The sequence below is a fragment of the Pleurodeles waltl genome, chromosome 4_1, assembly GCF_031143425.1.
Source record: "Pleurodeles waltl isolate 20211129_DDA chromosome 4_1, aPleWal1.hap1.20221129, whole genome shotgun sequence".
Lineage (NCBI taxonomy): Eukaryota > Metazoa > Chordata > Amphibia > Caudata > Salamandridae > Pleurodeles > Pleurodeles waltl.
In genome coordinates, this window is record NC_090442.1 from 712,041,382 (window position 1) to 712,065,922 (window position 24,541).

Genomic DNA, 24,541 nt, shown 5'->3' on the forward strand with positions numbered 1-24,541 from the left:
TTCAAGAAAAGGATTTCCGGAGTATTGATTGTGGGATAATAGGCTACAGTTTGTGAGTCAGGAAATGGAGGAGTTTCTTTAGAATGTTGGGGTGAAACATTTGAAGAGTTAATTTTAATATTCCCAAATGAAAAGTTTGTTTGAGGAGAGGAATTGGATGGTGTTGAATGTATCAAAGTGGCTGTAACAAATGTGAAATAATTAATGCTATTAGAACTATGTTATGGCTCTATCGTTGTACACCCCATACTAGCACAGCAGTTGCACCATTTCATTTGTTGAAAGGGAGGAAACTGGTTTCGAAAGTTTGTCCCAACTGGATAAGGAAGTTGCTTGAAATGAATGTTGAGGATAAATTTGAAATGGATGAGGATGTGATGTCCAGAGTTGATGCTGTGCAATTTAAGCAAAAGGAAGATTTTGGTTAGAGAAATAGTGTCAAGCTAAATTTCTCATTCAAAGTTGTTGATGTGGTCCACATTAGGAAACCAGGACATCTTTTTAAAGGGAGTACCACATTTGGTGAACCTGTGGTGGTTGCCAAAATATGTGTGGCATGCAGTCAGAGTGGATGGTATACAGCAGGGGAATATGAACAAAGCTGTCAAACTGTCTGAAGACAAGATAAGAATGAGGAAGGGAAAATGTGGCAGTCAATAGAGATTTGGGGGAAAATACTGATGTAAGTAAAAATGTTGTCATAGGAGTTTGAGGAGAGGTTTTATACTTATATGCAATAGGGACTGAATGTTTGCTTTTTAATCATGTTGTTTAGAGATACAGTTTAAACTGTTTTGAAGCGTTGTAGAAGTTTTTTGTTGTTGCTAGTGTGTGTTATGGGTGTTACGTTTCTTTATATGCGTTAGTCTATTTTCTTTTATTGTTTTTTGGTGTTGTTTAATTTTTGCTATTTGTGTATACATGATTTGTAAAAGAATATCCAATGTTGGATTTCTACTGGACCAGTTGCTCTAACACATATTCCAACAAGAAGTTTAATTTCTGTGTTGTAATTGGAATGTTAATATTGTAAAGTGAGTCAGTCAGCTTATTCCTGTCTGCTGTTGGATGGTGGTGCTGGCAGCTCGCTGCATTTACATTGAAAATAAATCTTGGACTTCCATAACTTACCTGGAGCCAGATGTCTCTTCCTTCTATAGATATCATATTTGGTCCACATTTTTCCTCCTAAACCCTTCGGTATTCCACAGTACAACTTTAATGTGGTTCTTTCTTTTTGAGCCATTGCACAGCTGTCCCCTGTGTCTTCTGACAATAAAGAAAGACTTTCTCATCCCTACCACCTCAGCTAGTTGCATGAGTGAGCTTCATACTTTGTCAATCGTGCAGCTGTACACCATCTTCTTTCTGGACAAATTGGTGCTGAGGACTAGAGTGGCCTTTCTATCACCAGTTGTGACTCCATTTCATATCAGACAGTCCATTAGTCTTTCAACGTGTTTCCTACACCTCACCCCTTGAAGGAGGAGGAGGAGGAGAGACTCCATTGCTTGGTCCCCAAAAGAGAACTCAGGTTTTACAATGATCGTACCAAAGAATGTTGCATGGATGATCAGCTCTTTGTAGGGTTTTCTGGAGCTAACAAAGGCAATGCAGTGTAGAAGATTACCTTATTCAGTTGGATAGTTCTCTGCATTAAGATCTATTGTCCGAGAAGCAGTCTCCTGAAGGATTAGGGACTCACTCCATCAGGGCAATGATTGCTACCATTGCGGAGTGCCTGTCCTGTATATCAATGAGGCTGATGTGTGTACATCAGTGCACACATTCACACAGCTTTATTGCCTTGACAGGCAGGTCTGATGGGAAGGGCATTTTGACTGTTCAGGACTTTTTGTCTTTGTCCGAGTCATTCCACAAACTCTCCACAAGGGGAGGTTCTATTTTGGTATCTTTTCAAAATATGAGTAACCTGTGGTTATAAGTATCCATCAGAAGACCAAGTTGCTTACCTTTGGTAGTGCTGTTTCTGGTAGATTGGTGGATACTCCTGAAAGAAACTGATGCTCCAGCTGCCACTTCCAGGGCAGAGTGAATTTAATGGGGAAGCGTACAACGCCATTTACTGGCGTGCAGGGTCTATCCTGAAAACTCTTCTAGATCCAATCTGGCACCTGGGGATATTAAAAGGTAAGGAATCTGCAGTTATATATTGTAATTACCAATAGAATGTTACTGAAAGTAACTTGTTCGTGGGTCCTTTTTTATTTTCGGAGTGAGTTGCTTTATAAAAGATGTAAAGGCATTGAAATGTAGTAGGTACAGGCAAGAGGTGCTAGACAGTTCATTTACGATGGGGTGAGGTGATGTGGTTGAATATTTGTGACCTATGTTTTGGTGGGTAGCTGCTTGGGATCCATCCTTAATAGGTTCCTGAGTGGTACTTGAAAGGCTGATTAGAAACACGTTGGCCCAGTAAAAAAGATATGGGATAAGGGCTTGTACAACCGATTGGGAATTTGTGGGGTTAGAGTAAATGGTCTTACGAGGCTAAGTTGTTACAAAGAAGTTTGTCTTTTTGTTTACTTAGTATAGAACCTAAGAGAAATGTCACTTGCTGAAAGAGCATTATAAGCCCTTAATGTTTGTGCTTTATAGCCAAACTTAAAGATAGCTTGTTGGCTTCACTTACATTGTATGTCATTTTAGATCGCCACTAGACAGCACTAGCGTTATCTCTCTGATACATGCTGTATATACTTTGAGGGCTTACACCCCACTAACTACGTTTCATTTATTTATGTCAGTGTCCTCTTTGTCCCACCTTTTCATCAATTGATTACTCCCATGGAGCAGTGCCCTAGTACTTGTACTCTTCCACTTGTCCCATTTTAGCAAATGTGAAAAGGACTACAGTTTCCTTTTTTCAAGAGCACTGCACACAAGCGCTCAGTCTTTTCAGAGCTTCATTACAACAGTGCCCTATTTCATGTGTCACCATTGCGGCCACATCATTATGTAGCGTGATCTCGACCTGAAGGTATTCAACCGCTTTACATGAGTGCACAGGGAGATTAAATAATTTTCTCAGAATGTTGAGCTGACGCCGAGACTCAAACCCACATTATTAGATAGCGCGATCTCGACCCAAAGGTATTCATGCACTTTGCATGAGCGCACGGGGAGATTCGCCCAGAATGTTGAGCCAACAACGAGACTCAAACTCGGTTCCTTCAAATCCACTGTCGGCAGCTCTGGCTGCTAAGCCACAATCCTCTCCCCAATTATTATCTTGGGAGACAGTCATTTTAAGGTCATTCAAATTAAATGGGCAACATACTAAATTTCTAATTTAAGTGCCTGGACATCAAAACATAAACATATTTCAATAGAAAATACTTCTGTAAAGATTACGTGAAGTTTAAATTATTATAACATGCAAAGATGTAAATAATTGTGAATAAAATTGACCGTAACATTGTCAGAAAGGTAATCTTTTGTCCTTTGTTTCAGTATGCATATCACGTGATGTAATTGGCAGTCATGTCTTTCTTTTGTTTCAGTGTTTGCATTGCCGTGCACTGCCAGTCACCATTGCGGCCACATCATTATATAGCACGATCTCGGCCCGAAGGTATTCAAGCGCTTTACATGAGCGCATGGGGAGATCAAACAATTTACCCAGAATGTTGTGCTGACACAGATGCAGTACATTTTCACATGCATTTGTGTAATTCACAACACTTAAGAACTCTCATAGTGTTCAGTCTCCATATGTACAATCAGGCGTACTTCTTACATGGCTACCCCTGCCCCAGTAATCTAGTGTGGCAAAAAAAACAATGGCAAACAGTAGGGCTGCATTGGCATCCAAAAAGCAAGACCTATTGGATTATGCCAGTGCTTGTTTGCGACAGTTCTAGTTAAAAGTGTGTGGTTAGGTCAAGGAGCACCTGTGATGTAAGACAGTTCTAGAGTAGCAAGATAAATTTGGGTTGGTCTCTCTACTAATTGTTGTAATGACAACATTTTTAGCAAGTGATGCAGTGTTCAAAGTTATTCTTTTATCACTGGAATATACAAAATGAGGAAATTTAAAGTTTTTCTTTTCAGGACACAGCTCTAAAAATGTTTTTCTGCTCTTGACATGGTCCTTCAGTTTCATCACAGTGTGCTAGTCTGAACAAAGTGTAACCTCTATGACTCGCTTTGCTGCCTCTGTGATTGCCTCTCTTGTGCCGTAATCACAGCAGGAATGGCTGTAGAAGGAGTCAGCTAACGCTTGTTTACAGGTGCCCCTTCAGAAGCTCTTTCCCTCCAGACATTTGATCACACCCACATTATTTAAAAATGGGATGGAGTATATGAAAAGGCATGTATTACCTGCACCCCTGAAATCTGCTGTAATTGCAGTTGCTTCTTCGCTTGCATGTAATGTCACCACATTACTGGTATCTAATATCCTTTGTACATGTGATGGCTCTGGCACCATGTCATATAGAGGCTTCTGCCCCTGGCGTGTTCTGGTTAGAAACTTACCCTTGACGATAGTAGTCACGGCTTTAATTGGTAATGCATGCTAGGCACATGATGGCAGCGCCCATGGCAAATGGAGGCTTCGCCCAGACACGATTGGCATCCACCCTGAAATGTAAATGCTGCAGCCCTGCCATTTAATGACTCCACTCAAATTATCAGATGATTGCAGCCTTGGCATGCATGTAGTGGAAGGTCACTACAAACTGCGAAATCTGTACCACAGCCATGCAAAGCTTCACCCCCTGGATATTATATCTGCACCCCTGACATGTAATGTCTACCCCCTGTCATGTGGTGTCTGCCTTCCTTGACATGAGATGTTGGCACCTCTGCCATGTGACGTCTGCACCCCTGGCATGTGAGTGCAGTATGTTGGGTTCTTACTAAAGACAGCTGCACCTTTGGTTGATGATGACAGTCCCTTGGTGAAGTTTGGGGACTATGATGGCAGTATAGGAATGCAATACCCTAGCATATTAAACAGTAAACTAAGCATACATTGACAGTATCTTTTTTTTGTGGCAGTACAGCTAGCCTAAGTTGGCTTCACCTCTGACAATATAAATGAATTGTCCCAGGCATAAATACACCAGCCATGTGATGGCACAACACCTAGCATATAGGGGGTCATTACGACCCTGGCGGCCGGCGGTAAGCTGGCGGTAACACCGCCAACAGGCTGGCGGTGTTCCACCAGCTATTATGACCGTGGCGCAATAGCCACGGCCATATTGCCGGCCCCTCCAACATACCGCCAGGCTTCTGCCTGGCGGTCATAATCCCCAGGGCAGCGGTGCAAGCAGTAAAATGCGCGACGGGTGCTACTGCACCCACTGCACATCAGCATTGCCGCCGGCTCTATTACGAGCCAGCAGCAATGTTGATGTGACTTTTCCACTGGGCCAGCGGACGGTAACACTGTTACCGTCCGCTGGCCCAGTGGAAAAGTCATAATAGGGAGCCAGGAATACCGCCGGCAATGGCGGTATTCTGGCTCCCGCAGCCTCGGCGGTCTTTTTGAAAGACTGCCGAGGTTGTAATGAGGCCCATAGTCTTAACTCTGGCACATAATTTATGCACTTTATAAATGGTTCCGTTTTCTAGTAATAGCTGCAGTTCGCTAATAATCTGTTTGCTTTGCCCAAGGTCACTCTGAGTGTGTGAGACTCTTGATCAGTGTTGGTGCAAACCTGGAGGCCCACGACTGCCACATTGGAACCCCACTGCATGTTGCTTGTGCGAGGGAGCATATAGATTGTGCCAAAATACTGCTGAATTCAGGTATATGGTCTATTTTATTCATGCTAACCATTGTCGGTTCTCTTTGATTGCTACAGCATCAGCTGTTTAATTTGTGAAATATCTATATGTTTATACTAATTCCTCAGCATTTTCCCAAATTTGCATTCAATATCGTTGACCACTCTTTTGATACTCCCCCCTTTTGAGCATCTTTTCTCATATCCTGCTCTTGATAAATTACGCTTTGTGACTGATTTAGATCTCAGCAGACGGAATACGCTGTCACAAACGTAACGGATATCCTGTCCACTGTATTACGATCCTCATAGGGTATAATGGGATCGTAATATGGAGGACGGGATATCCGTCACGTTTGTGCCAGAGTATTCTCCTCCTCCTGGATCTAAATCAGGCCATATGTCATTATGTTTAAAGCTTTTCACTTTTCTGTTGTGGACCGTAGATCTTTAATACATCTAAGGTAGAATTCAAAGGTTAAAACATTTTGCTTAAGAGAGCCAGAGTTGCAAAAATTGTTTTGCTAGTCACTCTGTATGTTCTTGCTTCTAGTTTCCTGTACAAGCCCACGTTTTAAAAGTGGATGTTTGTGTAAATGATCACAGTTGTTGTTCGTGTCTGTTCTTTGTCAAGGACCAATTTCTTGTTGGCTTCTACTAACCCAAAACAAAGATGTTTGTTTTATGATATAACCAGAGCTTTTTTCTTGCAGCACATCTAAAACAATACCTTAATGGGTAATTTCTCTGTTCATATCATGAGATCAGCGTACAGCAATCTTGTAATTTTCAGCCCCTCCTGCTCGTCAGGTAGTCACATTTTAACATGGGTTGTGCTGTGATTTCCAGCTCCACAACCTTTGTAAATGTTGTGCTTTTCCTAATTAACTTCCTACAAAAATTCCTATTTCTTCTCGTATCCGCTTCTGCTTGACTTTTGTTCTTCGTTTTTACTTGGTGTTTCCCTCTAGCCCCCTTATGCTATCTTTTAATTCCTCTTGTAGGCGCTTTTGTGTCTGTCCCATAACTTCAGTTTGTGCCTCTTTTGGTACCTCACATTAACTCTTCTTTGTATTCTCCATTGTCTCCTTTCTAAAGTATTCGAATGTATTAATGTTATTGTCCTTCATAACTCTCATTACATGACCCCTTTAATGTTCCCTACTATTACTCTCTCTCAGGCTTACAGTTCTTACTGGTCTCCCCTTACACGCTATGTACTAAATGTTATATTTGTTTGTTTTCACTTTTGGCTTCAAAGCTTTGGAATCCCTCTGTCTATTTACTCTGTCTCTAATTTGCACTTCTTTTGTCCTGCTGTACTGATTGTATTTAAGTTTTGTTCAGTGGTTTGGTTAAAGTGCTATATAAGTTCAGTAGTATTATTTGACATCAAATTATAGTCAATTATCTGAAACTACATATAGCAATGACTGCATTAGTTTTGTGGTGACTCACTTTCCGAATTTTTAGATCTAGAAACGTTGTGGCAAAGTAAAAATGGCAATTTTCCAATAAACGTTTCTGCACCATATGCTAATAAGGGAATCAACTTTGTTCTTGCCAAAGTTGAAATTAGCTGCATAGACTGATTTGACATTTTCCTAGCCAGCAAACAAAATGCTAATTATTCAAGTGACTTTTCACTGTCTCTGAGGCTAAATGATTGTGGCATACAATATTGGCCGATCACTACACTTAATCTCTGTAAATCAGTTCCTGTTTTGATGTAGCACTTTATTTTCTATATCTTGCACATATATAATGTGTTGATTAATGGCCTTTGGAGAGTCTCGTACTATGTCATGGAGCAATGTGGAACTGCCTTTAAGTATGTTAATCAACATTAGGAATTATGGGAGCAGTTAGAGGAAAATAATTATATTTTAAAGAATGGTTAGCTACCAGGGTTACCAATAAAACATAGTCAACCAGAGTAGGTGTGCACCTGTGTGCATGTAAGGTTCTTGAAAACCCTGCAATAAGGGCATTGACTGTGGAGCATCAGACAAGCCACTTGTTTGTCGGCCAGGGAAGAAGCTAACAAAATATATTTTCCAGGAAGTAAGGTTGATACACGTGTTGGTAAGGTAACTGGTTCTTCTGTGACTCCTTTCCATCCCTGAGCAGATTTTTCTGCCCGGGATGTGCCCTTCCTTTTTGATTAGGCCTGGGCGGAACTTGCAGAGTTTCACTCCACGGAATTCCGCAGAGTTACCTAAAATTTCCGCACAATTCCGCAGAGTTCAGGGAGCGGCAGAATTCCAGTATGTCATGTTGCTCGTGCTGAGTTTTAGCGCCAGGAGCTTGTCCCACGCTGTAAAATCTGTGCGAACTGCAACATGCAGCACTCCAGAGGATGATACTTCTTTCTGCTGCTAAAGTAGATTTTATACTCGAGTGGCAAATTTCTCAAAGCAAGCAGCAACTCTCTCACCATGAGCGATCACGGCCTGCTGCGACGGCCAGCCTTGAGACATCTCGCCGAGAAGCGGTCTAGCGCTCGATTTTCTTGCTCGCCAACTTACTGTTGGTGAGCCGTGCACAAGAAAAAACTCTGCCACGTGGTAGTTGGTGGAGTTTTCCTGGAACTCCGCACCTCAAGCAGAGCGCAGAGTGGGCAAGACTCAGCGATCTCCACTGAAGGAGCAGAGTTTACCGCCTGCCTCTATTTTTGATATGGCAGTCTATTGTGAGAGGGAAGGCCTAGGAGATCCTATCTGATAATTAGCTTACCTTGCCCTCTTTCTTTGGTGGTTCTTCACCATGTCTACTCCATCATCATCAGGACAATATTGTGATAAATGCAGGTCCTGACCCTCCAATTGTAGTGTGTTCCCTGAGGACATTTTCTCCCACTGAGGGTTGCGTGTGTTATGGAGTCGTCTCACTCGAACTTGTATTTCTGCTGCCTCCCTGCTTGTGGGTACTGAAGACCACTGAAGTGCCTGGTTAGACACAAAGGCATGGTTAGATCTGTGATACTCTGGTGGTCTAATGTACCTGTGACTGCCCAAGATTAAAACCAAGACTGCTGTTCACTCATACAGGATGGACAGCCTGGTATACATAGCACAGTTTCCATCCAATGATAGTGGTCATGCTTTTTCATCAGACCATCAATGGACTTCGAATGGGTGCTTGTATATCAAACCATTCATACCTCCACAATGGGGCAACTACGGATTTTCAATTTTCTACTGTTTCTCTGGTATCTCTATCTTTCCTTTTCATTCTTTATAAATTTGATGGCTGTAAATAAGAAAAAAGAAGCCCTCATCTAATATTTAAAAAATCTAATCCTGCATTGTTGCTTATTTGTCACCTCACCTTGTGTTCTTCTCATTCATCTTTGGTGCCAGAATGCTGTTAATTCCAATACTTGGTCACTCTATTTTATTGGTTTAACTAGCATTGAGGGGTTAGCTGCATTACCACAAGCCATTATTTCCAGAGGCATGATCATGGCATCCTGAATATGCAATACTTACATGTCACCGTTCCACTACCTATACCTATTTGAATGTAGATTCTACTGCTACAGTTGCTTCTGCGTCCAGCATTACATGTGTTTCCAGGTGCCAGCTCTCTCTTCTTAACAGAGTAAGACCATTTCTTCCAAAAAGTGACTGCAGAACTGCTATTCAAGCTCTGGTACTATTGTATCCTGAAGAGGGTAATGGTCCACTCCATAACCTCCTAAACTCCCCACCGACATCTTCTAGGGCATCCTACTCACTGCAGCACATCTCAGCCAGGGCCTGAAGAAATATGATTGCATCACCCCACCCTGATGGCATTCTATTAGGTCCCCTTGTGGCCCACACCATCTTCAAAACCAACTGCATGGTTTACAGAGCTACCATGACCAGCGCTTCTCTTGCAGAGAAGATTACCATCTCTAGTGGTTCTCTGCACACCCTCAGCCAGGATCTCATCCAACTGCAGACTAAGAAGTGTTAAACAGACATAAAATAATGCAGCTGGAGTTTTCCACTATGCACCCAGGATCTGGAACAACATCCCTGTGCCCTTCAGGAGAGCTCCAAAGCTGCTCCAATTTACAAAATAGTCGAAGACAAACCTCTTTAAAGAACACTGCATCACAGTGCATTAACAGTCCACATACCAGCTACCTCTCCTATTGCTAATTTACTTTATGATTGTTTTTGTTACTTTAGAGCTCTTGGCAGCTTTATTGTTTCTGTTCACTGTATAGAAATAGCACAGCAACCAGGTATGTGCCATGCAGTCTACACATATCAAAGGGCACAACATACACTAGAAATGTTAGCCCTAGGATCTGGGTAAGCGCATCGAAGCATCACTACACAGTGGGGCAGTAGGCCTCTACTCCAGTGACACAGATAAAAGGTCTGGCAACAACCAGTGTTCTAAACCCGTGACAGGGATAGAGACCACTGTCTGGTCAATTAGGGTGTATTTGGTGTGCCCCTTCAGGTCACAGGACAAGCCTAAGACCTCACTCATGTCAAGAGAGAGGCCGAGGCTTTCACACACTTACTAGGTTAGTGTGAGGCTAGGCTCAAAATCAAAAATGTCAGTTATCAGATACTGGTAGTTGGGCACTTAGGGCAGGGGAATACGACTGTACACCATGCAGGTAACATTCCCATCCCAACAAAGATATCTGGATGTAGGTGGATTCCAAAGAGATTCACAATGAAAGAGAGAGGCAGGTATCGGGAATTCTAAGGTAGAGTGGTTTAACATTGAAGTTGTTGAAATGTAAATTTGATAGACAGGATATTCAAAACTTGGAGCATTAGATTATTGTAAATGAGGATAAAGATCCTCTTGACTTTATGAAGGTGGCATAGGGTATGCCCAGACCAGAGAAAAAGGAAAGAGTTAATAACTTGTCTTGGCAGGGTTGAAATCCATGCAAAGTTTAATAAGAATCGAGCCAGCCAGCCATGAATAATGAGAGGTTTGTTGATAAATGGCGAGGATTTTGTTTTGACCGAGATGTGTGAGAATGACTTCAGTCAGTAAATAAGGAGTTATCTATGGCAACAAAGTTGCTGTGGTTTAAACCTGGTGAGAAGTGTTACTTGAGCACAGATGTCAGTCTCAAAGATCTTGGTGTAATGCTTTTGCAAAAGATTGGTGGTGTAGACAGGACTAAAACGTTTGCCTTTAGATTCTCAAGAGTTCAGATAAGAATTATTCAGTCATTGAGTAAATGGCATTGGCAATGTTTTAGGCCAATAGAAAGATTAAGAAGTTTATTTGGTGCACTGACTTTTTGGTCATTACTGATCACAAAACTCAATGTATCTAAATTAGTGCACAAAGTGCACAGAAATGTTGCAGATGAGGATCAGATAGATCTGGAGAAGAATGAGAATGTTTGTAGTGTCTAAGAGTGGTGGCGGATAAGGATGAGAAGTTACAGAAAGTATGTAAGTGCATTGCTGCAAGTGAGAGTGACAGGAAGAAGTGTGATCGGGGCCTGACTCGGCCTTGGTTCATAAAGGAAGACTAGTGCCTAGGTAACAAAACAACTGATCTTAAAAGAGATGGCAATTTCTTAAATTAATTACTCATGAAGAAGTGTCCATTGTATCATCTCAAGAGCAACAATATGATAGAGAATGTTTTCAGCTATCAAAAAGTGCAGATACAAATTGTAAACAAGAAACAAAGGTGGGAGTGTATAGATTTACTCCACATGCAACATCAGGAAGAGTATCTTTCTAATTGCTTAGGGCAAGAATTGTAACTCGTTTCTCAAGGAGTATTGCGTAAGTGGGGAAAACAGAGTGCATGCAATGGGATGATCAGAAGAGGTTGCAAAAGAAGAGAGCGAAACAAGTAAACCGAAAAAATAGATACAACATTTGCAAAGCTGCAAGTTTGTTGAACGTATTTGTGAATGAGATGGCCGTGAGAGCCGTTATGGGCAGACGAGCTCATTCAAAATGTGCTAACTCTTTGAGAATAGAGAAGATGTTTAAGAATGCAGTAACACGAGATGGCAGCATTTTCAATTTAAATCGTGATTCTTTGCATAGATCGGGGGAGCAGGATGGTGGCGGATTAGGCTGAATTGTGTTCAGTTTTTGTGTCTCGTGGTTTAAATTGGATGCATTTATGGCTTTTGTCTTTAGTTGTAACTGGTTTTATTTTAGTTTTGGTTCAGAGTATAGTTCCTGTTTATCCTCTCTAAATGTTATTCTTCTCTGCACTAATTTTTTATGTGAAGTAGGGGTGGTGTGCGATATCTTGTCCCTGCTTCCTCATGAAATGTTACCTGCCTGCTAGCTGTACATAATTGGATTTAGATTCTCGTGGACTGGTTGCTTCTTGTTTCATTTGTGTTTAGCCTGTGGATGTGATGCGGCTATGTTGAAATTCATGCTTTTTATATAACTAGCGTTTATTGACACTTTTATATCATTCAAGTATAGTGCAGTGTTATATATAAACTCATACACATATTGTAGGGGCAGCATACGATGTAACCGTTGTGGCAAAAAAAATGGTACCTAATAAAAATTATGCAGCAAGAAAGTACATCCTTCTATGATAGCCTTACTCTAAACCGAATGTTCACTCTATGAGCCCTCTATCCTTTGGTGCTTGACCAGGCATCCACTCACTTGGTAAAATACTTCTTTAGTTTGATCACAATCGTCCAGATTCCTCTGTCATTCTATAAAGGAGAGGCTCTGTCCGAACACCAGCAAAAGGAGATATTTGCATTTTGCTCAGAAGGAATTCCAACACCACCAGGGATTGTCTAGCACATGAACCTCCTATCCCTCCATGATGTCCAGAAGTAAGATGTGTGAGTTCCACAGGTCAATGCACGACCTTGGACAGCATATCTGTCCTTAACTTGTTACCAGTAAGCATGAATGACCGGTCCAGTCCAAACCATGTTAGCAGAAACAGGTTGGAATGGACAGCATATCTGTCCTTAACCTGTTACCAGTAAGCATGAATGACCGGTCCAGTCCAAACCATGTTAGCAGAAACAGGTTGGAAGTGATGTTTGTGCATTGTTCATAGTTTTTCAGGTGTGTAATGTGTTTGGTGCAAGAATTTAAGCTGGATCCAGCACAGCCAGGTGGAAGATACCAGCTTTGTTTTTACATTCATCGTTCAGTGTCTACTCAACATCTGTATCTACATTAATTTACCAATTTTAGGGGGTGCTAATTACGCAGACACCGGCATTTGAACAATCACTTTAAGAGTTTCTTGAATATTTTTATGCATGCACATGTCATTCTGTATAATGGCATTACTTATTTGCTAATGTACTATTTCTCATTGGTCTTCGGATTTGTTCAACAGACAACTACTATAGCTCGTGCCCCTGCCATGCACAGTGCTGTCATCAATGATTTAATGTCAGATGTTACAGTCATGTTATCAGTGATGTCATAGAGCATGTTGAGTGATGTATTATATGAGGTTATTAGTAGTGCATGGCGAGAGTACGGTTATAGTAACCTTGGGGCTCCTATTAGGCCAGGTCATCTGATCACAAGGGCTATTTAAGCTGAGGGTTTAGGGTGCCCAGTCTTAGTGTCCAGGTAAAGAGTGTCTGATTCAGGTTGCTGTCTGTTTGGGCCTGTCAGGGCCTGAATATGGGCAGGAACTCAGAATTTCTACTATAAAAACTTCATGTAAGCAGCCTCTCATTTGCAAAATCATTACCTGTTAATACTCCCTAAATTGTACCTATACTAAATGCAACTACTAAACCACCCACATCAGCCATACAACCTCTTTAACAACACAACCTTGCTTGCAGGTAGGTCGCTCCCCGCTCCACATCCCTCGCCACCTCCTTTCCCATTCCCTCTTTGCTTTTTCCCCGCCGCTGCATCCCCTGCGGCCCCTCCCACCTCCCCTCTCCTTTTCTCACCGTTCTCCTCTTTGTCTTTCCCCGCCGCTGCGTCCCCTGCGGCCCCTCCCGCCTCCCCCCTCCTTTTCTCACCGTTCTCCTCTTTGTCTTTACCGGCCGCTGCCTCCCCTGCGGCCCCACCCCCCAGCCCTCTCATTGGACAGGCCCTCCCGCCTCCCAGCTGCCACTCCCACCCTCCCCTCCTCTTATGGCAGCCGCGGCGTGCCAAAGGCAAGCCCGTCTGCGCCCGTCCGCACCTGGACCGCGCCCAGCGCCAGAACCTCTGGCCCGCTCAGACACACCTACTCCCCCCTCACCCTCCATTCTCTCAACCCAGGCCCCCGTCCCACATGCACCACATCTAGCCCCACACACACTCATGGCCCCTTCACCTGCTACACCTGCCATTTCTCCTGCTCGTCATCCCTCACACCACACACCAACCATAGCGACCCCACCTTCAACAAACACAACACCCCCAACACAAGACTCACCCACCCTGCCCTCACCAACCAACCCCGCAGCACACCAGCTCACAACCAGAACACACCCCGCAACAACACCTTCACGCACCACACCAACGCCACCCACCACAACCACCTGAACTGCCTGCTCCTCAACATCCGCTCCCTTCACAAACATGCCGTAGAACTCTGGGACCTCATCACTTCACACTCACCTGACATCTCCTTCCTCACGGAAACCAGGACCAACCCCTCCTCTGAACCCGCCATAGCCACCTCCAAGCGATACAAACTCCAACGCAAAGACCGCCTCAACAGGCTAGGCGGGGGCATCGCCATCCTACACAGAGACACCATCAAAGTCACCACCAGCTCCCAAGACACTATCGGCAACACTGAACACATGCACTTCCTCATCCACATCAACAACAACTCCACCCTCAGAGGTACACTAATCTACAGACCACCCGGACCACGCCCCGCCTTCTGCAACACCATCGCCGACAGCATCAGCCCGTACGCCCTCACCTCCACATACTACATCATCCTCGGTGATTTCAACTTTCACTTAGAAAACCCACACGACCACAACACTACCTCTCTCATAGACAACCTCAACAACCTCGGACTCAAACAACTGGTCACCGCACCCACCCACTTAGTAGGACACACGCTGGACGCAATCTTCACCTCAAGCCAACACATAGCCTACACCCACACCACCGAACTCCTCTGGACTGACCACTGCTGCGTCCACTTCTCCTTCACCAAACCCCCCACACACTTCCATCAACACACCACACCCTACCGCATGTGGGACAAGATCCCCACAGAACGACTAAACTCCCAACTGGCCCACAACCCCCCCCACACCAACGACCCCAACGCAGGAGCACACAACCTCTCCAAATGGATCACTACCTGCGCAGACACACTAGCACCCCTCAGAAAACCCATCACCACCGCAACATCAAGAACGCCCCATGGTTCACCCCTGAACTCCAAGACTCCAAACGCAAATGCCGCCAAGCCGAGAAAATATGGAGACTAAAACCCTCCTCAACCAACTTCTCCACCCTCAAAACCACCATTCGCACCCATCACCAACTCATACGCACCGCCAAAAGAGATCACTACAAGACACGCCTTGACAATAACTCCCAAAACAGCAAAGAACTCTTCACCTTCATCAATGAACTTGCCAAACCCAAAGCCAGCAACTTAGACCCCCCCACACACACACAGCCCCTATGTGACGCCCTTTCCAACCACTCCCTCCACAACAGCTTCATATCACACACACCCACCACACATACCCCTCACTCACCCAAATCAACCCCCACCCAAGACCCCCCCACCACACTATCCACATGGACCCCTACCACACACGAAGAAACTGAAAAAAACATGAACTCCATCCACTCCGGTTCCCCATCCGACCCCTGTCCACACCGCATCTACAACAAAGCTAGCCCTACCATCGCCCCCATACTCTACAACATAATCAACTCCTCTTTCGACTCTGCCACCTACCCAGACCCCTGGAAGCATGCGGAAATCACCGCTCTCCTAAAAAAAAACAAGCCGCCCGGAGATCCTCTCCAACTACTGCCCCATCTCCCTCCTCCCTTTCCCCGCCAAGGTTGCAGAGAAATTAGTCAACACCCGCCTATCTCACTTCCTCGAAGCAACCAACACCCTTGACCCCTCACAATCTGGGTTCCGCAATAACCACAGCACAGAAACCGCCCTCATCGCATGCACTGACGACATCAGGACCAAAGTCGACAAAGGCGAGAGCGTCGCACTCATCCTCCAAGACCTCTCCTCAGCTTTTGACACCGTCTCCCACCACACACTCCGCACACGCCTCCACAACATAGGAATCCGCCACAAAGCCTTGGACTGGCTCACCTCATTCCTCACCGACCGAACCCAGAGAGTCCGCCTTCCACACTTCCACTCCAACACTACCAAGATCACCTGCGGAGTCCCCCAAGGGTCCTCCCTCAGCCCCACACTCTTCAACATCTACATGATCCCCCTAGCCAACATCCTCCGATCACACGGAATCACTATCCTCTCCTACACAGATGACACCCAACTCATCCTCTCCCTCACCCGCAACCCTACCACCCCCAAAACCAACCTACACGCCGCTCTCCTAGACACCGCCAACTGGATGACCACTAACCACCTCAAGCTCAACTCAAACAAAACCAAAATCATCATCTTCTGCCCCAACAAAACCACATGGGACGACTCCTGGTGGCCCACCCCCTAGGTCCCGCACCCACCCCCGCAACCCACGCATCATCCTTGACCCCTCCCTCTCCATGACACAGCAAATCAGTGCTCTAACCTCCTCCTGCTTCCACACACTCCGCACTCTAAAAAAATCCATCAAATGGATCCCTCCAGAAACCAGAAAGACAGTCACCCACGCACTCATCAGCAGCAGACTGGACTACGGCAACGCCCTCTATGCCGGCACCACACTCAAATTCAAACGCAAACTCCAAAGAATCCAGAACACAGCCACGCACCCCGTCCTTGGCCTCCCCCGCCACAAACAAATCTCACCACACCTCAAATCCCTTCACTGTCTCCCCATAGACAAGAGAATCACATTCAAGATCCTCATCCATGCACACAAATTCCTCCACAACACCGGCCCAACCTACCTCAATGAAAGGGTAAACTTCCACACTCCCACACGCAACCTCCGATCAGCCGACCTCGCTCTAGCCACAGTCCCCCGCATCCAACACACCACCACAGGAGGCAGGTCTTTCTCCTACCTCGCCCCCAAAACCTGGAACTCCCTCCCCACCGACCTTCGCAAAACCAAAGACCTACTGGTCTTCAGAAAGAACCTCAAGACTTGGCTGTTCGACCAGTGACCCTCCCTGGCACCCCCGCCCCCAGCACCTTGAGACCCTCATGGGTGAGTAGCGCGCTCTACAAATTTCTTTGATTGATTGATTGATTGAACCAACCACTAGACCTACACCACATAACCTATCAAAACAATGCATCAATTCTAAAACCACAACCAAAAGAACTAGCAAACACAATGTCACTCCTCAGAAGAAAATTGAAAATGAACAAAAGAACCTATGATCACTAAGTTCCCTGGTTGTACCTTCCCCCAGAACCCTCCACGCCTCATTCAAACGGCCTAACAACACAGCAGTTACAACACCACTATCATTCACAAAAGCCCTCCACAAACACATCTCAAATGTCTGAATTCTCTACCCAATCACCCGTCCACCTCCACACCAAGCTGAAACCAGATTACCCCCACCAACACTAAAATCCCCTATGCCCATATTGCCCCCACACTACATCAAATGATCACCTCAAAGCATCCTGAGATAAACAAGAAAGAGGCACAACTACAGTGCTTACTCTTTACTGCAAGATCCATGATCAAAAATCACTTCAACATTTTTGACCTACTCTCAGAAACCATACCAGAGCTCACCGTCATTACCAAAACATGGCTCGGCAAGAAAAATGGTATTGGCAGAATTGGAGGAGTCCTGACTGTTATCCATTAAAAGTCACTAAAAATAACATAAATTAAAAACAACACCATAAACAGATGCAAATCCTTGATAAGAAGTCACCCCACTCTACTTGCACCTTATTCCTTACTCTTACTATTTAGAGCACCACTCTACAGAGCATACTTTAAAGATTTTCTTCAAGATACAGTCTGGAAGACCCTTCTAGGCCACCAAAACATATACAGATCAGCAGACCTTAGCATCTAGTTTGACAAGAAGAATTTAACCACAACCACTGCTGTCATAACCAACCTTGAAGCCTTCAAATTTCTTTTAACTCTTTTTATTAAATAGCCCTCAGCATCAGCATACTGTGGATTCGTTAGATAAGTTGCAGTAATCCTCTTGCATACATTTTGACCAGAACATATTGTATAGGTATAAGCACATACATACATTGGTACATTTAAAATAGACCCCATTTTGGCTGTAGATTTCGCCAGTTCACACATGATATCTCATTACTATGCAGCACAACCCCTCTCTCATCATGCCCTCTAACCCCCTTTTCAGTACCCACAAAGGGATCTCCAGAGGCCCCACACCTTTTCCCACTTCCTGGGGCAACCTCTGCTTTGATAAACAACTTGCTCTGCCCGCTGACACCAATCTAAATCCTTTTCTCAGTCCTCGACTTGTGGAGCATGGGCTGTGCCCCAGGCCCATGCAGTGTTTTGTTTGACCACCTCCCCGCCAGCGTCAACCAGATTTGTTGATACCTCGTCCAGAAGATCTCCCCTGAAATAGACAGGAGGTGACATTTCGGATTTAAGGGGACTGTCACAGCCAATACCTGATTTATTCTCTGCACCACCTCTCCCCAGTAGGGCTATACTGTGGGGCATCCCTCGAGAATGTGCTAGAATGTACCTCCCTGTCCACATCCCTGCAGGCAAAGAGCAGAAGAACCCCTTCCTATCTTATGGAGTAGCACCCTGGAGAAGTATGACCTCTGCAGGATTCTTAGTTGTACTAATCGGAACCGGCCATGGATCACTATCACTCGCAGGCTTCAGCACTTTCATCATCCTCGAGGGCTCCCAGATCTCCTTTCCATGCCTCTCTCAGTGCCACCATGGGATCTGGGGAGTTATTAACCAGTTTTTTATAGACAGTTGGGTTGGTGTGGTCTGTTATGGGTTCTGTGAGAAAGGCGGTCTTCTAATGGAGTTGCCTCTGGCAGTTGTTCCCCTTCAACTATATGTCTCTGAAGGGCGTAACCCAGTTATAAGTATTTGTACCTTTCGGTCTCTGCCAGATCATATTCTTGATGTAGGATCTCAAATGTGACTAGTGCAATCCCCCTCCAAATATCACCCAGGAGCTCTGTGCCGATTAGGGCCCACTTTAAAAATCTCTGTAGAGTGCCCACCTCCCTTAGGAGATCGTAGTCCCACAGTAGAGTTTGAGTAGTAAGCTTGTTAAACGATCGTAAGTAGTGAGTGGCTTCCCTTAAGACTCTCACTACTGTTTGTGTGTGTGTGTCGGCAGGTCCCATTCTTGCGCTCTTCAGTATAGTACCCCTTCTTGTTGTCTTTGGCCCATTGCTTCCTTGTCCATCCGGTATGCCAGTTCCTCTTGGTCAGCAAATACCCACTCATTCCCCACCACCAGTTGCGTCACCCAGTAATATCTGACTATGTTCGGGACTGCCAGTCCCCCATCATAAACCCCTCTCTGGAGCTTGTGCAATGCTATACGCAAGCTACTACCATTCCAGAGCAGTACTCTATCCTCCTTCTCTATTTTCTGAAAGAATGCAGGAGGAACCTTAAAAGGTGTATTCTGAAAGACGTAAAGGAGGCGGGAGAGGGCCATTATTTTGTTTAGGGCAGCAGTAGGTGTCTTCAGTGATCTCCATCCCTATGCAGCCTGTGAAAACTGCAGGAATACGTCCCTATCGCAGGAATTCAGCTAAATATCAGGTAACATATAGTCCAAGGTATTGGAAGCCATTGGGCACCAACATGGCGTGCAACAGGAGGTAAGTCTCAGAATGCCAGGGGGAAGATGAGGGACTTAGTCCAAATAATGCAGTATCTCAAGTGATCCTCAAAGGTAGCAAATATCTGCAATATTCTGTCAATAGAAAAGGTCGGCTTAGTGATAAAAAGTAGCACATTGTATGAGTAGAGAGAAATGTGATCTTTCCAGCCCCCTCACTCCATATTCCCTGAATGAGCAAATCTTGGTGCACCCATTTCGCAAGCAGCTCAAGTGCCAGTGCAAATATCATAGAGGATAGGGGACACCTTTGCCTCGTGCCATTCTGAAGGTCAAAGAGTCTGGACACCGCATTATTGACTTTAACCAGTGCAAGTGGTCCCTTGTACAGGAGTTTGACCCAGCCACAGAGTTTGGGACCAAAGCCCAACCTCATCGGAGCAGCAAAAATATAGTTCCATTCGATGCTTTCAAACACCATTCGGACATCTAGGGAAGTCTTCAATCTCCAATAGATTGTTTCCAGTACAGCTGACTCAGCTAGACACACTATAGATGTCATATTTATACCCCTAGGACAAGTCACAGTTAGAGAAAACTCCTCCCTAAGCTGGAACCTACCACACTATCATAATTTTCCAGTTTTACCTATCTGACAACACTCCAAAGAAAACAGATGCCCATACAATGTAAAAAACTAGACATCTAAAAACTCGACTCCCATCTTGAAGGATCTGTCACATGCTGCTGGTCTTTTAGAGGGTTTTAATGTAGCCTACCACTGCATGTTTCAAATAACTATACTCTATGACCGCCACTGCATGTTTCAAATAACTATACTCTATGACCGCTTCTTTTCATCTCACAATTACACCTTGAGATGGGATGATAGTAACAAAGCCCATACCAGCAGATCGCTCCTCTTTGTTTCTTTCCCCAGCCATGCTATCTCAGGACCTAAGCTATAAACAAGATTGCTGTTTGGACAACCATAGTGCAGTAACCAGCTAAATAGACTCTAATCATAAGTATAAATAAATAAAGGGACCTGTAGAGCTTATCAATGCTGTCAGTTTACTGAAAGCCATAAACTGCATGTCTGTCTCTTCCACCTCATCATCTACTACACTACTGAGCTCTGTGTCCCAGAACACAAGCTCCCCAACTCAGTGGTGTCTTTGAGATTCAACACCAAACAACAACGTTATTTTTTAACCAGAATGCTAAAAGATATTGGCTATCCTCATGTAGAGGAATGGAGAAGAACACTTGGCACAAGTCACTGACTGTGTTCCTTTCTGCATCTGTGAGAATCATCAACAAAATCACAGCATGATTCGGTACCATTGGATAACATGGTAATACAATTTTATTTATTTTCTTAGGATCTTGGACCAACCTCCAATTTCTGCTTGTTTTTTAATGTCCAATACCGGATAGTTACAAGGACTACCAAGTACTTCTCATAGGATAACCTGTTCTATAATTTTCTCAATTACGGCTTCATTCCTTCCTCTGCTTGTCATGAAAGTTTATATTGTTGAGTCCTGCAGTAAACTGCATCTGGTTTAACTGTAATTTTTACTGGCTCTGCACTGTTTATCAACCCAGTTTCTTCACCTGTAAAATCCAATGCCTCTTCTTTCACTGTGTGTCTTAAATCTTGAGGCAGATTTTCTGTTGTAAGATCTGGCAACACCTGAATTCCTGCCTCTTGTGATTGAATTTTAAATGCTGAATCCTCATCTTGAATCTGAATTGTGATTTCATCAAGTGTACAGTAAATCACATTTCCAGAGTAAGTGCCTGCCAAGTGAATTAACAGGTGGTCATTTTCCATAGACCCTGTTTTAATTGGGACATTTTCTGAAACCTGATTTGGAGCTGCTTACCACTGATTCCCTTAATTTGGATTTCTTTTCCAGAGCGGGGTAGTTTTGGGACCTCCATGTAATGAACCCTGGAACGGGTAGCACCAGAACTGACCTAAAATAATACGAAGTGGTCATTCACTTCACTGGCTACTTATTGGCCACAGTGGTCTACCTATAGGACTGCACCAAGCATGCAATCCCCCTCCTTCCTCAGGCATAATCATTGCTAATTAGTTTAATTCAGTATAATCTGGGGAAAATCACTAGTCAGGATCAATGGGCTCGGCTGAAAACCTAAATTCTGCAGCAGAATTTTATTGCTCGTGATTTGCCGCAACAATGGAGTTACAGGCATATTCATATGGAATTACCTCTGATTCTGCACATTTTGCATATAAGTCCGTTGGGCTCGGACAGCAAACTGTGTCATGTGATTTGCATTCTGCTGTGTGGGGAACAAAATAATTTAGAATTTTATCTGGATTCTGTCTACCATCTCATTTTCAATGCCCAGACCTCACACAAATGACAAGAAGTGCTTTTCTTAAGCATATTGACATTTGAATTCATTCCAGGACTATTAACAAACCCTCCACCTCTGCCCCTGCAGGATCAGATCCCCAACCTGTGTAGACATCATGCTATTTCCCTTCACACCAACTCCTTGCGAAACCTACACTCCAGAATTTTAATTTGCGCTCACACCAAAATTCACAGATGGCCAAAAATCAGCATCTGAATTCACCATCTTGTTTTTATCACCTATCTTTTCATGTTCCATAATAAGAGCAATTTTAGAAATTTTAGACATAACCAACTAATTTCAGTGCGGATATGCCAAATATCAACCAGTCACAGTGTGATTTACAGTGGCAGCTAGCCAATGACAGTATAAGTCGTGGTGACGTCTCACAAATCCCTGCGCGACTCTCTGCGGCAGTCAGCTAATTGCAGCTCAACTACTTTGTAAACAGAAATCAACACTGCACTTTCCTCCACAGCAGCACATCCAAATAAAATAAATCTTGTCTGCTCAACCTAATAAAAGGAGATAACAAAGGAACTAAGGAAATCAATCTTGCAAATCAGTAGAAACTGAACCAGTTACCTTGCGGCACTTGTCAATCACAAGTTCATACCAATGCAGATTCTCATCCAGTGTTAATACACCTCTGATTAGCTGATTTATTCTTGTATGCCAAGGAATAATCAAACACCAATGTAGATTAGAACATGTTCAACATAAAAGTTCTGATTAATTCTTAAAAATCCCTATCTCACTGTGCATGTGGTGCCTTGCAAAACACTCTACCCTGCAGACAAGTTCGACAGTATGTATTTTGAGATCTTGGATTACGACAAATTTGATTACCTTAACCAACCGTAGACATAGAAAATCCAACAGCTTATGCTACACAAAAGCAAAATCAAGCCCTTCTCATGAAAAGGAACACAATGGCAAACACCAACTCTTAGCTCACAGATACGACTAAAAATTGTGGGTCCTGTCACTTGGATCATCTGCATGGTAGTGGCACCCAGGTTGCAGGGTGTGGGACAGTGTTGACCACAAGAATAGATGAGGCAATGTGTCCCTACGAACAAGATTCAAAACATAATTGCAAAAAATATCGCCAATTAAGAAAAAAGGGCTCACAAAGAAATGAGTTTGAGATCATTAATTCAGGGAAAACCGTGAAGGTTTATTAAAAAATTACAGTACAGAAGGCAAAAATATAGCTCAGTCATAATCAGTCATAGGACATAGAAAATCAATTGATGTAAAGACTGTCGATATTAGTATATGTAATAATGAACAAAATTAGAAAAATAGCTTAAGTCCCAAATGAACAGCAAATTGATGGAGGAACAGGTAGCATCTCTTGTAGAAACCCAAAAGTGTCTGGTTTGCCCCCAAATTTGAGGGCTTTTTGCAGTATTTTCTAGCATATAAAGCAATGAAGATGTGCACAGTCAGTACAGGATGAGTGAATGTATCTATTCATTGACAGATCAGAGTACAGTATTATAAAACGTCATATAAACCCACTATACTAGCACTAGTCCCTACTATGAGTATATTAAAATCTTTCTGACCGAATGTCTTCGGAGGCGGCAAAGCAAATGTGTTACAATAAATAATGAAAAGATTCATGAATGTTCTATCTACAGCTTTCAAGCAGGAAGAGCCCTGGATGTTACAAAGGCTTCCCCCGTTGTTCTTTGAGAACAGCAGCATATCATTATAAAACACACAGTGCATATTATGCTTCATGCAGTGTCTGAAAGAGAAAATAAACGCACAGTGATTATTTCCATAGCCATCTTTTGCAAGCTAGAGACCAGGCCTAGTCTAGGCCTAATTAAGCATGGGCCTGAAAATGCATTTTTAAACAGCTCAGTAGTTTATTTTCAATTGCAATTGATTCCTGTTAACAGCAACATATGATTCTAATAAGAAAGATACTCCAACAGTGATCATCACACACTACATAGAAATACTTTCCACATAGGATCACAAAACGAAGACAACAACTTTTCAACCACACACACACACACACTACATGGCACCCCTTGCTGCCCTTGCAGGCAAGCATTTGAGTATCCCGCTTAGGGACAGTAAGCGCTTTATAAATGCTGTGATCAAATTCAGTGCAATATAAATGATTTGCTGTGGATTAAGCAACAGTGCAGAAATCCATTTTTGTTCTCTAAGGATGATGTCCCCAGCAATATCATCCCTTCTTGGGTCGCTTGATCTTTGTTTCCAGGACAAACCACTATACTACTTCCCCCTTATGTTTTTCTAAAGCAAAATCTTTTACTGCAGGGACAGTCTCTTTCTTTTTTCAGATCGCTGGTCCATGCTCGATGACACTATTGCTTATCTCCATTTTACTTTGTTTTATAAATAAATGCTCAGAATTTGTTTGCTTCCTGTTCAGAAATTGTTTTGCTCGTATGTTCTTATGCTGTGGCTCATGGATTGTGTTTTATACATTGGCTACCACCCACTATTTCAAACTAAGAAGTAATGATTATG

At 43.6% G+C, this 24,541-nt stretch overlaps 1 protein-coding gene across 2 annotated transcripts in view; it reads left to right on the forward strand.

Annotated features, from left to right (window-relative positions):
* ASB13 (ankyrin repeat and SOCS box containing 13) overlaps positions 1 to 24,541 on the forward strand; it is a 93,284-nt gene that overhangs the window by 63,099 nt on the left and 5,644 nt on the right. Inside the window, exon 4 of one of the 2 annotated variants that reach the window (XM_069229297.1) lies at positions 5,647 to 5,781. The exons of the other annotated variant lie outside the window; for it this stretch is intronic. Coding sequence (XP_069085398.1) covers positions 5,647 to 5,781 — 135 coding nt within the window. The remainder of the gene's footprint in view (positions 1 to 5,646; positions 5,782 to 24,541) is intronic. 2 annotated transcript variants of the gene reach the window in all.